General features: G+C 47.3%; 7 protein-coding genes across 7 annotated transcripts, besides 1 other annotated feature; 3 read left to right on the forward strand and 4 right to left on the reverse strand.

Moving 5' to 3' along the window:
* Positions 1-2: 2 nt before the first annotated feature.
* TSTA_092650 (uncharacterized protein) lies at positions 3-696 on the reverse strand (the record flags this gene model as incomplete). The annotated part of the gene is made up of 3 exons (XM_002478937.1): positions 3-56; positions 116-215; positions 269-696. 3 exons carry the CDS (start codon positions 694-696, stop codon positions 3-5), a joined length of 582 nt encoding a protein of 193 aa, XP_002478982.1.
* Positions 697-2,068: 1,372 nt separating this feature from the next.
* On the forward strand, positions 2,069-5,757 carry TSTA_092660 (GPI-anchored cell surface glycoprotein, putative; the record flags this gene model as incomplete). The annotated part of the gene is made up of 4 exons (XM_002478938.1): positions 2,069-2,142; positions 2,270-2,457; positions 2,523-5,672; positions 5,723-5,757. The coding sequence occupies 4 exons, from the start codon at positions 2,069-2,071 to the stop codon at positions 5,755-5,757; spliced, it is 3,447 nt and encodes a 1,148-aa protein (XP_002478983.1).
* Positions 5,758-6,370: 613 nt separating this feature from the next.
* Positions 6,371-7,614, reverse strand: TSTA_092670 (pseudouridine synthase; the record flags this gene model as incomplete). Its single annotated transcript, XM_002478939.1, has 2 exons — positions 6,371-7,518; positions 7,581-7,614. 2 exons carry the CDS (start codon positions 7,612-7,614, stop codon positions 6,371-6,373), a joined length of 1,182 nt encoding a protein of 393 aa, XP_002478984.1.
* Positions 7,615-7,960: 346 nt separating this feature from the next.
* Positions 7,961-9,957, forward strand: TSTA_092680 (uncharacterized protein; the record flags this gene model as incomplete). Its single annotated transcript, XM_002478940.1, has 4 exons — positions 7,961-8,165; positions 8,319-8,590; positions 8,642-8,800; positions 8,848-9,957. The coding sequence occupies 4 exons, from the start codon at positions 7,961-7,963 to the stop codon at positions 9,955-9,957; spliced, it is 1,746 nt and encodes a 581-aa protein (XP_002478985.1).
* Positions 9,958-10,515: 558 nt separating this feature from the next.
* Positions 10,516-11,735, reverse strand: TSTA_092690 (rRNA processing protein (Ebp2), putative; the record flags this gene model as incomplete). The annotated part of the gene is made up of 3 exons (XM_002478941.1): positions 10,516-10,820; positions 10,877-11,531; positions 11,592-11,735. 3 exons carry the CDS (start codon positions 11,733-11,735, stop codon positions 10,516-10,518), a joined length of 1,104 nt encoding a protein of 367 aa, XP_002478986.1.
* Positions 11,380-11,445: a sequence feature (CT-rich).
* Positions 11,736-12,231: 496 nt separating the features above from the next.
* On the forward strand, positions 12,232-12,629 carry TSTA_092700 (uncharacterized protein; the record flags this gene model as incomplete). The annotated part of the gene is made up of 3 exons (XM_002478942.1): positions 12,232-12,276; positions 12,366-12,477; positions 12,547-12,629. 3 exons carry the CDS (start codon positions 12,232-12,234, stop codon positions 12,627-12,629), a joined length of 240 nt encoding a protein of 79 aa, XP_002478987.1.
* Positions 12,630-12,977: 348 nt separating this feature from the next.
* TSTA_092710 (disulfide isomerase (TigA), putative) lies at positions 12,978-14,143 on the reverse strand (the record flags this gene model as incomplete). Its single annotated transcript, XM_002478943.1, has 2 exons — positions 12,978-13,558; positions 13,627-14,143. The coding sequence occupies 2 exons, from the start codon at positions 14,141-14,143 to the stop codon at positions 12,978-12,980; spliced, it is 1,098 nt and encodes a 365-aa protein (XP_002478988.1).
* Between the last annotated feature and the right edge of the window lie 72 nt (positions 14,144-14,215).

Raw genomic sequence — 14,215 nt, forward strand, 5'->3', positions numbered from 1 at the left:
CACTATAGATTGGATTGTAATTTCTTAGCGCGATCTTTGGCAATATCACACATAGCCTAGAGACTTATTAGCATTCTGGTGCTGGTTACTATTCAGAGAGTATTGCATTGCATACCTCAATATTATCTCTAACTTCCTGCTCAAATTCTCCACGGTCAATTCTCCGTCTCATATCGACCATGATAACGTCTCGACCTCGACCATTCACGAACGTCCTAAACAACATTAACATGAGAAGGTGAAATCGAAGTGGGAAAGCGGGACATACACATATCTCAAACCCGGATACGTCTCCTCATACTCTTTATTCAACGCACTCAACCGCGCAGCCTGATCCGCGGCAGCTTCCTGATCAGTCGACTTATTAATATTCGCCTGCTCTCTTCTACTCAATTCACTCAACCCCGCCTGCGCAGTAGGGGACGCTGCTCCGAGGCGGGGATGGGAGCCCAGAATGCCATATAAGAGTTGCTTTTGCTGTGGGTCGCTTGTTGCGGATAATGCTGTTAGTTGGCTGTAGATAGCGTCGATGAGGCTGTTATATGATGTGAATGTTTGGTCCTTGTTGTTGGAGAGAATCGGTTGGAGGAGATTGTGTAGTTCGGAGGAGGGTTCGAAGAGTGTGTCGAGCACTTTGAGTTGGTCGGTGAGGGGGAGGGCGGATAGTGATATTATTGGGGGGAGGGTAGCTGCCATTTCTTCCTAGTTGGTGATTTATATCCTGTGTAGTTTACTGATGCAATACAATCCGGACAAGGTCGGTTTATATGGTAGTTGGGATTGTCGGAAGCTGCCGATAAGAGGCCGGAAAGCGCCTTGGTCACGGTCCATGGTTCATTCGATGCACTTGGGCAGCTTCACTGTGTCAACGACATGGAAACATTGAGCAATCTCATATACGACAATCTACCTTGTAAATTGTCTCGGTCTCCAGCCATATGCTACTCCATACGTAGTTCTGTAGTTAAGCCATGTAACGAATGGTTCGCCAAGACAATATTTTCAATCCGATTAGCTCGATCACAAAATCCTTCAAATCGGCTGAATCATTACTCTGAACAAATCAACATGTAACAAAAGATCGACAGTCTCGTTCGTTCCTTAATTTTGTTGAATAGTTTGGAGATGTTCTTCTCGGCGCTAATATGGAGTTATCGCGTGGCGCTATTTATCTGCTCGGCTTCATACATATTACATAGTATGCGCCGGTTCTTCAACTTGACTCAATCTTGCCACTTGGTGTAGTAGTCAATTGACCCAATCGTACGGGTTGTATAGCTGTAATGGTACTCGTCAAGTCAGAATCGTATCAATCGCATATGGGAGAACTCCTTGCATCCAGATCGTATGGTAAAAAGAGTGTATGGTCGTCAATCGGAGCTAGTCCCGAACAGGCTAGTATTCTCCACAACACCCAATAACCTAAAAAGAGGCCAGAGCCCCATACAGAACGCAGTGAATGGGCCAAATACTCAGAATAAATGACCTGGATATATTCCTTGTCGGGGTCGATGTTGTTTAAGAAATTATACGTACATGGAGCGGGTAAAAACCGGGTGTCTACACTGTCTAGGGGTCAAGGAGGGCGTATCCGAAAAAGTGTGGTACCCCTGAGGGCGTGCATCAGTGGCACAGATACACATGTTTCTTGATCGTTCCTGGAGAGGACTCCACACGTGGATTTGTATTCACTGTACGGACTGGAATACGGATAGTAGTAATGAACGATAGCTGGTACGGAGTACGTGGTGACAATTGACATCTTCTAGGAATGAATCACAGGAATTCTCATCCTCGAACGTATTATGATTCATCCTTAACTCAACTCAAAAAAGTACGACGTATGGTAGGCCCGGCAGCTGGTACACCAAAACGGACTAGCTGCCCAACTAGAAACCTCCCCTCCCGCAAGTCTTAAGTCCTCCTAATTATTATTCCACTCTTCCCCCAGAAGGGATTGGATTACAAAACATTGAATTATTTCTACGACTTTTGACTCCAGTGCGCCGACTACATTGCGCTTCTCAAACAAGGACGGCTCCCAGTCTTTTCCAATGCGGCAACCGCCATGTCGCTCAATGGGTTAGATGGTCCCGCTGTCATCGATGCCTATCAAGCCGCCTTGACGGAGGCAGGAGGATGGTGAGTGTGTTCTTCGATGTCGATTCGCGCCAATCCGTTCTTGCGCATCGCTCGCTCGAATCAAGCGAATTTAGTACACTGGCGGACGACAATACTCTGCGAACATAGCTGACAATTCGGTTGATAGGCTCCTCCTCAAATATGCGTCTAGAGACGAGGTCACCTTGCTCGGCCGCGGGACAGGCGGTGTACCAGATGTGCGGGCCACGGTGGAAACTTATGAAGAGAAATCACCTTTGTACGGCTTTTTACAATATCGGAGGAGGAAAGTAGTGCTCAAATACGTCCCTGAGGGAATGTCCCGACTGGTACAAGGTAATTGCACAACGCCCTTATTTTCCCATCCCAACAGCAACCAACTGATATCTACCTGCCGACAGCTCGTACAACGGTCCAGTTCCAGTCGATCCTTGACAGATTCTCCCCGCAAGACACAACATTCGAATTCAAAGCGCCCGGCGATCTGACTGAAAGTGCCCTTTCGTCGGCTTGTCTGTTACATGCAGTGTCCGGATCGATAACGTCGTCTTCGAGTTCTCTGCGCCGTCGCCGGTTGATGGAAATCGCTGAAGATGCCGAGGAAGGACCTCCAACTACTAGGGCACCGCCTAGAGTGCTTCAAACGCCAGAGGAAACAGACGATAAAAGACTCAGTCAGGCGTCAGATGCGACAGCGGTCCCGCCGAAAGAGAAAGGTGACGACTCGCCGAGCATTCCTCCCGCCCCTGAAAGTGAAGTAGATGCCCGGTCAGAAACAGCCTCCGTTCGATCCGTTACGCGCAGGAGATTTCTCGATCAGTTCCAGCAAGATTCGTTCGAACGCAGGAGCTCCACCCAGTCGATGCGGCCGTCGCTACAAGAACTGCACTACGCAGCCCCTTACCGACAAAAAGTGAAGATGGAAACCCGTCCGTCAGCAGATATCAATGGCCGTCCCCGAACCGCTGGCTCAATGACGCGCGGTCAAGAGCATCGTCCCACTGCTGCCTTGCCTGCAGGTGTGCGCTCGCGAAGACCCTCTACCAATTCCAACAGACCAAAATCCACCCCAGACGTACCTCCAGTACCTACTTTGGCTTCTCTCAGAAACGCGCCTCCAGTCCCTTTACTCATTCCCCCACCTACCTTGTCTATTGCGAAACCAAAACTTTCACCGGGCGCAAAGTCGATGAACGCGCTTCCTTCATCTGGGATGTCTCCAGAAAAACAACGACTAATGAAAGCTCTTGAACTTCGCAAGAAGCAAATGGAGAAGAAAACGCAGGATCTACAGAAGAAGCAAGCACAGATTACCACGACAGCGATACCTTCGAGCGAATCCCCCCGGGATAAAGAAAATACAAAACATTCTCCAACAAAGAACGACCCGACGCTGCCCGAGACTGGGAAGACAATGGCTGACGAACCACCTGCTGTCTCCACGAATGGAATCGAAGATAAGAAACCACTATCGGCGGATATTGCGAAAGCCGATTCCGCCGTTGAGATGGTATCGTTAGCCTCAAAAGATACAGAGCCTTCCATTTCAGCCGCTGAGTCAGAGGACACCAGTAGCAACGCAAAAAATACTACAGAAAATCAAAAAGACGAGCAAGAATTACGGCTGGAGCTAAATGACGACCCTTCACAAGATGATGTCAAGAACGGCATGCCAGAGATTACAGAGATCGGAGAAGCCTCAGCGAGTTCTGAGGAAGAAACGTTGACGCCACGAACGACTGATTCGGATAATACTATTAAAGTATCTGGCACTACGGATATCGAAGAAACGCAAGAAGAGAAAACGGAAATCACTGACGAAGCAGGAAATACAACAGGGGAAGTGGTAGATACTGCCGCGGTGGACACAGAGGCAGGCGAACAATCAGAGACATCGCAGGCTGCGGATAATAACGACGATCTCTCTGGATTGATCACTATAGTCGCTTCAATGGACGATTTAAAGGGACCAGAAACGCAGGAAATCGCCTCTGATGCTCCAATCGAAGGATCAAAACCAATTGCGGATGCAAATTCCTGGGCGGAGGATATCCCTTTACCGCTAGGGTCCGGGGACAGTTTAGAGGAACAAGGGCCCGCTAAGTCCGCGCTAGAGACGGGCTCCACCGGCCAGGAACAACCCCTCCCGCGACCCGAAGGAGCAGAAATCGAAAAGTCGGAGAAACAGAGACGACTCGCCCTGTTGGAGCCAATTCGAGTCTCTACGCCTGACTTCTCAGACGATGAGAACTTATTATCTGATGATTCATTGATGGAGGAGCTGAAATCCGCCACCGTCCAGGAGGCCCAGCCCGTTTCAGTGGGTAAGGGCCCCTTATCCCCTAATGGGGAACCGCGGTCACCACTCGAAGCCTGGCAGACACGCGCCGTATCCAACCCAGCTCGACGTCCGAGTGATTTCAGCTCACTGCCGGGAGAATCTCGATCGATATCCGCGACGTTCGTGGATAATAACAATCAGGCGGTGAGGCCTGTGCCGGTGATGGTAGCCAAAAAGGTCAATGTGTCCTCTGGTATCTCGAAGCGTATCAAAGCGTTAGAGATGTTTTCAAACAACCACGACAGCGTTGCGACCCCTGCAGGAAATGCTTCGGCTACAGGTAATCATCTCGCGGCACCGGGATCATCCGCCTTTGAAAAATTTCGCAAGCGCGCATCTGTGTTTTCGAATGGTAATCTTCCTTTAGCGACTGCTGGTACCAGGTCATCTTTCATTTCTACAACCGAGTCCTCACCCCTGAACCGAAGCGATTCGCTGCCCAATGCAAACTCCGTTTCCGTCACTGCACGCATCGTTCGAGACCCCAGTACTCCTCCGACCGAGATGACTGCCGATCCACTCGAAACGAACATCCTCAACCTGCAACGCAGTCCCCTAATCGTGCGACATGACTCTTCCGAAACACAATCGTCGAACCACGTGCTATCGGACAGCGCAACCGATCTTCGCAATAACTACTTCTCGCCGACAGGTCATTCAACAAACTCGTCCATTTCTCGTTCAGAGAGTCGAGCTTCTATGCGTTCACAAGTTGAGGATTGGAGTAGCAGAAACGGCTCCTCCGGAGATATTGGGGCAAACTCCGATGACAAGAAAGATTCTCGTAGGTCTCGATTTATGCGACGCATGTCGGCGTTGAGATCTCCATCACGCAAGGATCTGATTAGTCCTCCACCTGGAATAGACAAGCAACGATTACAATCGCCGAATGCAGAGGGAGCCGCTCAGTCTGCATCAGCACATGCCGTTGATATCGGCGAAGTCAACGTTCAATTCCCCGATACATTACTATGGAAACGACGGTTCTTGCGGATCGACGACCAAGGATATCTGGTCTTGACCCCCGGTAGTACGGACACAGGCGCTCGCAATATCGTCAAACGTTATCACCTCTCCGAGTTCAAGACGCCCTGCCTACCCGATGAAGAAAGACAAGAGCTGCCCAACAGTATCCTGCTTGATTTCCGTGACGGCAGCACATTACAATGCGCTTGCGAGTCCCGGAAAGGGCAGGCTGCTGCACTGCAGAGTAAGTTTATCCATACCCCATTTCAGAAATTGTTAACTGACAATTTGCAGCTCTCGTCGATGCGCACACTGCATATCAACACTAAAAAGCACTCTTCAAAAGGGGGCGTTCATATTCCGTCTTTTTTTTTCCTTTCCTTTTTATTGGTTTTTGCAATACGGGTCGCATGCATTCAGAATTCGTGGTTTATACCCCCCAGCATCATCATCAGAATCATTTTTCCATTCCTCTCTTTCTTCCCTTTCTTCCCTTTCTTCCTTTTGATCTTCATAACTTGGCGGGCTGATCGACTAACCCTGGCATGGTCTTGTCGTCTTGATGAAAATAAGTCACTCCGCTGTACATCCTTTTTCCTTCCTTCTTGTCTCATTACCTACTACACTACACTTGCTTGACGCCTTTATCCTTTCTTTGTCATACTTTGGTTATCACTCCGTGCACCTCTTTCCTCGGAACATGTACTCATTTTTCTATTCCTGTTGATCTTTCTTGACCCCCATTTTTGCCATCGTGGTGCTATCTCTATTCTCATCTTGGTTGGGAGGTTTGTTCCCTACTTCTCACATAGATTCCCTATAGAAAGATTCCCTCTTATCCAGGTCAGGCATGAACAGCCTATTTTTTTTATTTTCCAATCCTATAATTTCCAATAATCGTACATAAACCACCATGGACTAGTACCTGCTATGCATATGTAACTATGTACTTTCAGCAGGCGGATTCTTCTCCTGCCACTCCTCCAAAAACCGAATAACTTTAGGACCCCAAAGCTCTTCCCCAGCCTCTAGGTCGGCGTATTCCAAAATCTTGTCTGAATCGAGCGTATAATCGGCTTGTTTGGAGCGGACTAGTGAACTCATTAGTCCACAGCTTCCTACTGCTTTGCCCAGATCATGTGCGAGGGAGCGGACGTAGAAGCCGGAGGAGACTGTCATGGTGATTTTGGCGGCTGGTGGTTTCTCCCATTTTGCTTCTTTTGCTTCTTCTTGTTTCGTATTATTGGTATCTTCCTCTTTTGTGGTTTTGTCTTCTGTGGAAGGCTGCTCTGGATCAGATTTCAGACGTTTCGTCTCCGCCTCTGTTTCCGAAGTCTTGGTTGCACTATTCTTATCGAGTCCCGGAGATGCCTTTCTCTTATTTTTCTTATCCTCCAATAGAGAGTTTGCCGCTGCTTGCTCGGCTTCCTCTGCCTCCGATGCAAGTGGTATTGCAGCCTCCTTGTCAAGCATCTTTTGCGCAACCTCCTTCTCTTCACCAGTCATTTCCTCTTCCGGCCACTTATAATCATGCGTTCCGGGCTCATACCATTCCAGAATCTGAAGATCATAGACCTCAACTTCTCGAGATTTGATTTCAACGGGAGGCTCTTTCCCCGCTCTCGCATACTCGTATAACCTCACACCCTGTATACTCTTCGCCGAAAAGATAGGTGGACGCTGCATAATTTTACCCCGGAACTTCTTCAGAGCTTCCTCCACAACCTCACGCGTGATATGTTCATAGGGCGCTTTCCGTACAAGTTTACCCGTTCGATCATATGTATCCGTCTCCGCACCAAATAGGACAACCGTTTCGTACGTCTTGCGACATTCCAAGAATTTTATGAGATTTTTCGTGCCGCGGCCGATACCCGTAATCAAGACCCCAGTTGCCATAGGGTCGAGGGTGCCGCCGTGGCCGATCTTCACTTCGGGCCTCTTTTTGCGTCGGTTGCGGAAGTTGGCGTCGTTTTTGCGCCGGGAGATTTCGTTTTCGATCCATGGTCGGAATATGGTGGAGGGGTTGAAGTGTTTTTGGAGTTTGCGGAGAACATCGGCTGATGTTACGCCTTCGGGTTTGTGGACAGCTGATTGCTTTATTAGTATCTTTTGTCTGTAAATATTTGGCGATGGATAGCGCAGGACGTACGGAGAATACCCTCATAGATTTTTCCTCCTGTCATTGTGCTGCGATACAGCTGCGCGCCGCGATTTAAGCTGAGCTTGACGAAGCTCATCAAGAGCGATGCAACTGGTAATAAACAGTGATCAATTGTGTATATCAAGTCGATATTTATTGAATAGAGAAATTCCAAAGAAGCTTATTTTTGGCGGGTGGAACTTTTGCTTACGTAGTTTCGTGCTTACGGCAAGACTCCGAACGCGTGTGCCGTATTGCCTGGAATCTTATCCACTCATCCCATTCCATCTCAACATCCTGTCACACTTTATTGTTTCCTTCAAGTTCTTATTAACTAATCACACATCCAATACAGCATACACAATGCTCATACCAACCCCGTCCAAGTCATGACGTCCCGCGAAGACCAGATCCTCAAACCCCGAGATCCGTTACTCGAAGACGAGAACGAATGGGAAGAGTTCAGCTTGACCGACGTCAAGGTACTGATCCCTGGTAAGTCACGTTATGCCAATTTGCTGGCGACATCGCCGGAAAATCCGGTGAGGGTGATTGGGTGCTTGAATGAGGTCGAGGAGGAGCAGGAACATTTAGGTATGATTTATTGATTTGTCGGAGTATTGGTCTGGGTTATTTTTATTTCCCCGCAGAAGGTCGTTGCAGTACGACAATGTCCTTGCATCCCCCACGCGCGCTGTTATCATCATCACCATCCGTATCTAAACTGACGCTGTACTGTGTACATAGTCATCGATGAAAACTACCTCTCGAAACGTATCGTTATTGAGAACGTGACTCATTACGCCTACGGTCAACATGCCGACGGCGAAATTGGGGTTTGGGTCGCCGGCCAAGCTGGCTGGTTCTCCATTCTACCTGCAAAAGGTTACAAACCAATGTTTAATGATATGGTGGAAGCAGTCGATTTGCTCTACTTTTTAGTTGATCGTCATCGAAATCAGCGACCGAGACGGAAACGCCGAGGTAGGGAGGTTACTTTTGAATACTTGTGTGATGAGGTACATGATCCATTTAGTAGTCTATATGGTCTTGCTGATGGATTCAACTAGTACGTTACACATACAAATGGAATCTGTGAGGATGGCGATGACTCTGCGGAAGTGTTTTATAAACACTCTTCATTTCTGCTTTCGCAAATGATTCAAGGGAGGGAGGAGGTGCAGTGGAATGAAACAGATGTATTCAATCACCTGGTCAAGAAGTTTCCGGTATGTTATTCTCGTTATAATACAATTGTTTCCACTAACAAAGATAGGATGAATATGAACGAATACTAGCACTGCAGCAAAAACCTGATGACGGACCTGCGACGGAAGATCATGACGGATCCACAGATAAGGAGACGGTGAAAGTCGAAGCTATTCCAAACTCTCAGGCAGACACTATATTCGGTATCATCACAGATCTGAAGGAAGCTGGCGCTTTGGCCAAACGCCAATTGAACCTCGATCTTGTTGTTAGTACTCTACGCAACCGAATCGATGTAGACTCGGAGGACTACGCTAGAGATTTGATCGCGGCTAGATCTAAACAAGTCATTGAGCGTATGGACCAGTCAGAGTTCGATTGGCCTAAAAAGGCAATTTATCGAGAATTGAAACAGCTCGCAGAAAATGCTGACATACGCCAAATTGCCATCACTCCACTTCGGCCCCGGACGTCTGTTAACGATGACACGAGCTCCTCCGATCATGAAGACGGAGATGATGAAGACGAGGATGATAGTCCCCGCGCGCGCAGACATCGTATGCGGATGTCCGTTTTACGACCCTCGACTACAAAAGCAGGCAAGAAGACGCGTGGCGGTAAAGCTCCTGCAGCCGTCAGAGATGATGCACATTTATGTGAAGACAGTGATGTCAGTGCCGAAGACTTAGACACGCCCAGCAAATCTCGTGGCCATAACCTTGTCCGCGATCCTCCGCCGTCTGCGACAACTCTTCACATCCGCGCTCGATCTATATTATCAGATGCCGACTCTACTTCGTTGGTTATTCGGAAGACACCATTACAGGAGACACACCAGTCAGCGAATCTATCTGGCCCTGATGCGGCATCTGTCAATCACGAAGACAGTAGCAAAATCGCTGATGGCTTACCTGACGACACATGGATATGTCCAGCCGAAGGATGTGACAAGGTGATATGCAAAGCTAGCTCGAAGAGATCGAAGGAACTCATCAGCGATCATACCCTTACGCACGCCGAGGATACACAAACAAAGCTCGATCTCGTATTTGCCGAACAACGACTCAATATTGGTTTGGGAGTTGATAATTTGCTACGTCGTATCCGTGAATTTGGGACCCTTGATGGAGTTAATGGTGATGGCTCTGATGTTGCTGCTAAAAGAGTTAGGAGATGATCCATTGCACGATATCGATTGATCCCACCTTCACAGACTCTTTTGAAATCTGAAGCAGCATATCCGAGAGGGCTTGCATTTCTCAATCTTCGAGACACGCGATGATGTTAATGTTCTCGACAACACCTAGCAGAGGCGCACCCATTACTCTTGACCACGAAGCACTATTGTGCTATGCATGGGTCGAAAGCACGGAGAGCGATAGAAGTCAATTTACCTGGCTACATTGGACTTCCGAGCTACATGGCCTACGACTATGTCATTCAGCGCATCAAATAATGGATTGGAATTACCGAATAATGGTCGATCTAAATGAAGCGACTACTTTAGCTATAATGAATGATGAAATATCATGGTCAACCGATTTTGGTCATTGTGATCATATACATAAGAATCAATTAATGACTTTTGAAAAAGACACTTTCTGTCTTATAATTTCAATGATGAATCAGCTCCTAACGCCAGGTTCCTTTTCCCAGGTCCCAAAGACTATAATACTATGTTATGGCAGTTGCAATAACAGAAAAAAATCTAGAACAAACGAATAAATACTTTTCATCACTTCATAGCATTTCTCCTACTCTTGCCAGGCCTCTTCTTCGCACCACCAGCACCAGCTTTCATCTTCTTAGCCGAAAACCCACGTAGATCAGCGGAAGACATGGCGTCACCGGACTTTGCGAATCTCTTCTTTCCGCCAAATCCGTATTTTTCGTTCTTCTTTTGTCGTTTTGCTGAGACGCCTGTGTCCTTGCCGCCGCGTTTTCCGAAGGAGGATTTTTTGTTCGTGCTGTCGTTGTCGATGGCGACGTCGAAGAGATCATTGTCATTATCGGTGGGGCCGGTTGGTTCAGTTTTACGTTCTACTCTGTTAGTATTACAGGGAACCGGACAGCAAGAAGAAAGGAAGGGGACGTACTCCGCTTCAAACTGTTAATCTTCTCCAACGTCTCCTTCTTCTCCTTCTGACGCTGCTGCAACTTGGCAACCTGCACCTGTTTACCAAACTTCTTCAAGTCTCTCTGTCGTCGCGCATCCGCCGCCGCTTTCTTTGAAGCCGCCTCATCAAACAACTTCTTCTTAATCTTGCTCATATGCTCATCTGTCTTGACCATTTCCGCGAAATAATCCGTCGGTCTGGTGAATGGCACACCTTCCTTTTTCAGTAAACGACGAGCGTCAACAGCAGCTGACTGGCAGACTTTGTAAAAGGCTAATTCGCGAGTGAGATCGTCGTTGGGATCGGGTACGTCCACAGGTTCGGTGGACACTAAGGAATTGTGTTCAGAAAAGGGTGTTTGTGCGGTAATGAATGATATACGCTTGATGGAGGTGTTGATGGCGGCTGAGTTGTTGATGGTGAGACGTTGGTGAGGAATGACATCTGCGCGTTCGTCTTCGGAGAGATCTGATAGTGGTATATCCTCCTCTTCTTCGCCTTCACTTTCTTCTTCCTCCTCGTTTTGATTCTCTTCTTGATCCTCCTCTGTGAGCTTAACTCCACCCGTGTCCTCATTCTCTTTAGGTTCTTCTTCGCCGTTGGTTTCAGGCTTCTCGACACCATTCACATTTTCCTGCAATTCCATACATTAGTGAAATTCTATCGAATTGCGTAATTGATACGGAAAGCTTACCTCTTCGATCTCCTCCTTTGATTCTTCCTTCTTAGCCTTTTTCTTCTTCTCCGCGGCCTTTGCTAATTTCTTCTGGCGCTCCTTCTCATAATCTCTGCCTTTATGGGCGTCGAGTGCCGCGAACAACTTGCTCTTCTTCACCATTTTGCTTCGTTTCTAAATGAACTGGTTGTAGATACTGACGACAATTTCTCTATTCTGTTCTCAGAGGAATAAGAGTTCTGCACAAGTATCAGTGCAAATAAACAGAATCAAACTGTTGATAAAGCGGGAGCTTGAGTTGGAGCAAATAATTTTTTTAAGATTCGGAAAGCAACGGCGCTATACCCGATATGTCCTGGTCCCGATAACAAACTGCCCTAACTAGTTTCAGTCTAGCGCAACTGCTTGATAAATATCTACCAATCAACTCTAAGGTAGATCCATGGATGATTATGCGGGTGAAGAACCACCATTTTGCAAGTAAATAGTTAGTAACCACTTCTGCGTGTTCGATCGAGGTATTTTGCTAAAATATTTACTTGATCCATGAACGCAGAACCTTATTTACGACTGGAGGATACGGTATGAAAGTTGTGTTGATTGAGGACCTGAAGTGAAACATTGGATTAGTCACGAGAACTACGTATACTTTACCTCCATGTCAACAGATATCAAGGACTCCCCGTCCGGGGGTCAACTGCAGGTAAGAATAATTTTGCATTTCTCCCATTGGTCTAAGGAATTACCTGGGCATCATGGTCTATTAAGAGGAAATGTATTGACAAACAGCAGACACCGACAGATCCCTCTACAGGTGCACCCGAACTCGCAGCCGCCGTGGATGAACTCCTAGACCAACTCCAGCACAAGTTCGATGGTGTTTCTACCGAGATATTTGGTAAACGTATGTTTTCCCCTTTTTCTTTGGATCGCTGCCTATAGTTGGGGGAAACATAACTGACGCAATTTATAGTCGATGATATGACTCGGAGATTAGATGAGCTCGAGGCTTCGTTGAGTGAAGTACAGGAGAATGCTGGAACGTCAAAGGCGTGATCCTCTTTCTCAGATGAATATACATATGACGGTATGGTCAGAATGAGTCTTGTCTAATGCGCTGGCTCTATACATTGAAATTGGTCTCATCTACCTGAGCTATGAGTTGAAAATTTGAGATACCATATTGCAAATAGTTCCTTCTTTATGAAAATCTACAATACATGCATAAGGAAGCTTAATATTGAGGTATCACTATGATTGCCTCTCTTCAACCTTGATCATAATTTATACAACAGCAGTAAACAGCGCAATGTCCGGTCCATCTCAAATGGTTCCAGGAAACATGATATATATATCAGACCGAAGCGTGCCCAAGTCGGGGAACATGCAACTAAAAGAACGGAATTACAATTCATCCTTGGGATTCTCCGTCTCGCCCAAAAATTGACGAAGAATATTGCTACGAGAAATCAGATCATCAATCTTCTCCGGCGCAAGTCCACCCTTAGACAAGATCTTGGTCAATCTTGTGAACTCCTTGTTGACGTATCCCTCGCTCTCCTTCAACTTCTCGGTAACCTTGATATAGTACTGAGCATACTGCTCCTGCACATTCTTAGCGGACTTCTTGATTTCGTCCGAGAGCTTAGCGAAGCTCTTGGTAGGTACGTATTTGGCGACGATCGAGTCAAGAGTGGGGATAGTGCCGGCCTTCTCGTCAAGTCCGCCACCGACGACACGGTGAGTGCCGACTTTTTCGTTGATGTAGTCCACGAAGTTGTTCTCGGATCGACCACCTTCGTATGCAACGGGCTCTGAGGAACCAGCAGGGAAGAATTTGATCGTGGGGAAACCTTGGATCTTGAATTCTGAGGCTAGTGATTTCGAGTTCTCGGCTTCACAGTCAACCTTGGCGATGACTACGTTCTCGTCACGAGCGAAATCCTTGGCAAGTTCTTCCCATGTAGGAGCGAGGCTCTTGCAGTCTAAATAATCCCAGAACATTAGCATCCAAGAACCTCACCGTCAGGGGAAAGGAAAAAGGTTCACATACGTCCACACCATGGAGCAGTAAAAGCAACCAAAACATTCTTATCAGTACCAACAACATCCTTAAAAGACGACTCGGTCAACATCTGCACATTGCTAGGCGGATGATAAGCAGCCTTGGGCCGAATGCCAGTCTTCTCCGTAATAAAAGCCGACAAGCTCTCAAGATCCCGACCACCACTATACTCAATGGGAGTATCACTCTTGCCATCAAAGAATTTCAACGTTGGGAAACCCTGAACACCGAATTGCTTCCCGAGGGAACGATGCTCGTCGGCATCAACTTTTGCGATTTGAACTTTATCGGAGAATGAGAATGTTTGTGCGAGTTCTTCGTATACTGGGGCTAAGTTCTTGCAATGTCCACACCAAGGGGCGAAGAATTCGACTAATGTGGGTTTTCCGGATTTGATGGCGACTTCTTCAAAGTTGGAGGGAAGGAGGTCGAGAACGGCAGATGCGGCGCTGACGATGCTGATGAACAGCGCAAGACTGCTCACGATGAAGCTCAGACGAGCCATCTTGACAAGCTATTGGTCAACAATATAGCAATGAGCAAGTGTCTTGAAACACAAATAAAGATCGTATAATAG

Source organism: Talaromyces stipitatus, genomic scaffold (genome assembly GCF_000003125.1).
Source record: "Talaromyces stipitatus ATCC 10500 scf_1105507295527 genomic scaffold, whole genome shotgun sequence".
Lineage (NCBI taxonomy): Eukaryota > Fungi > Ascomycota > Eurotiomycetes > Eurotiales > Trichocomaceae > Talaromyces > Talaromyces stipitatus.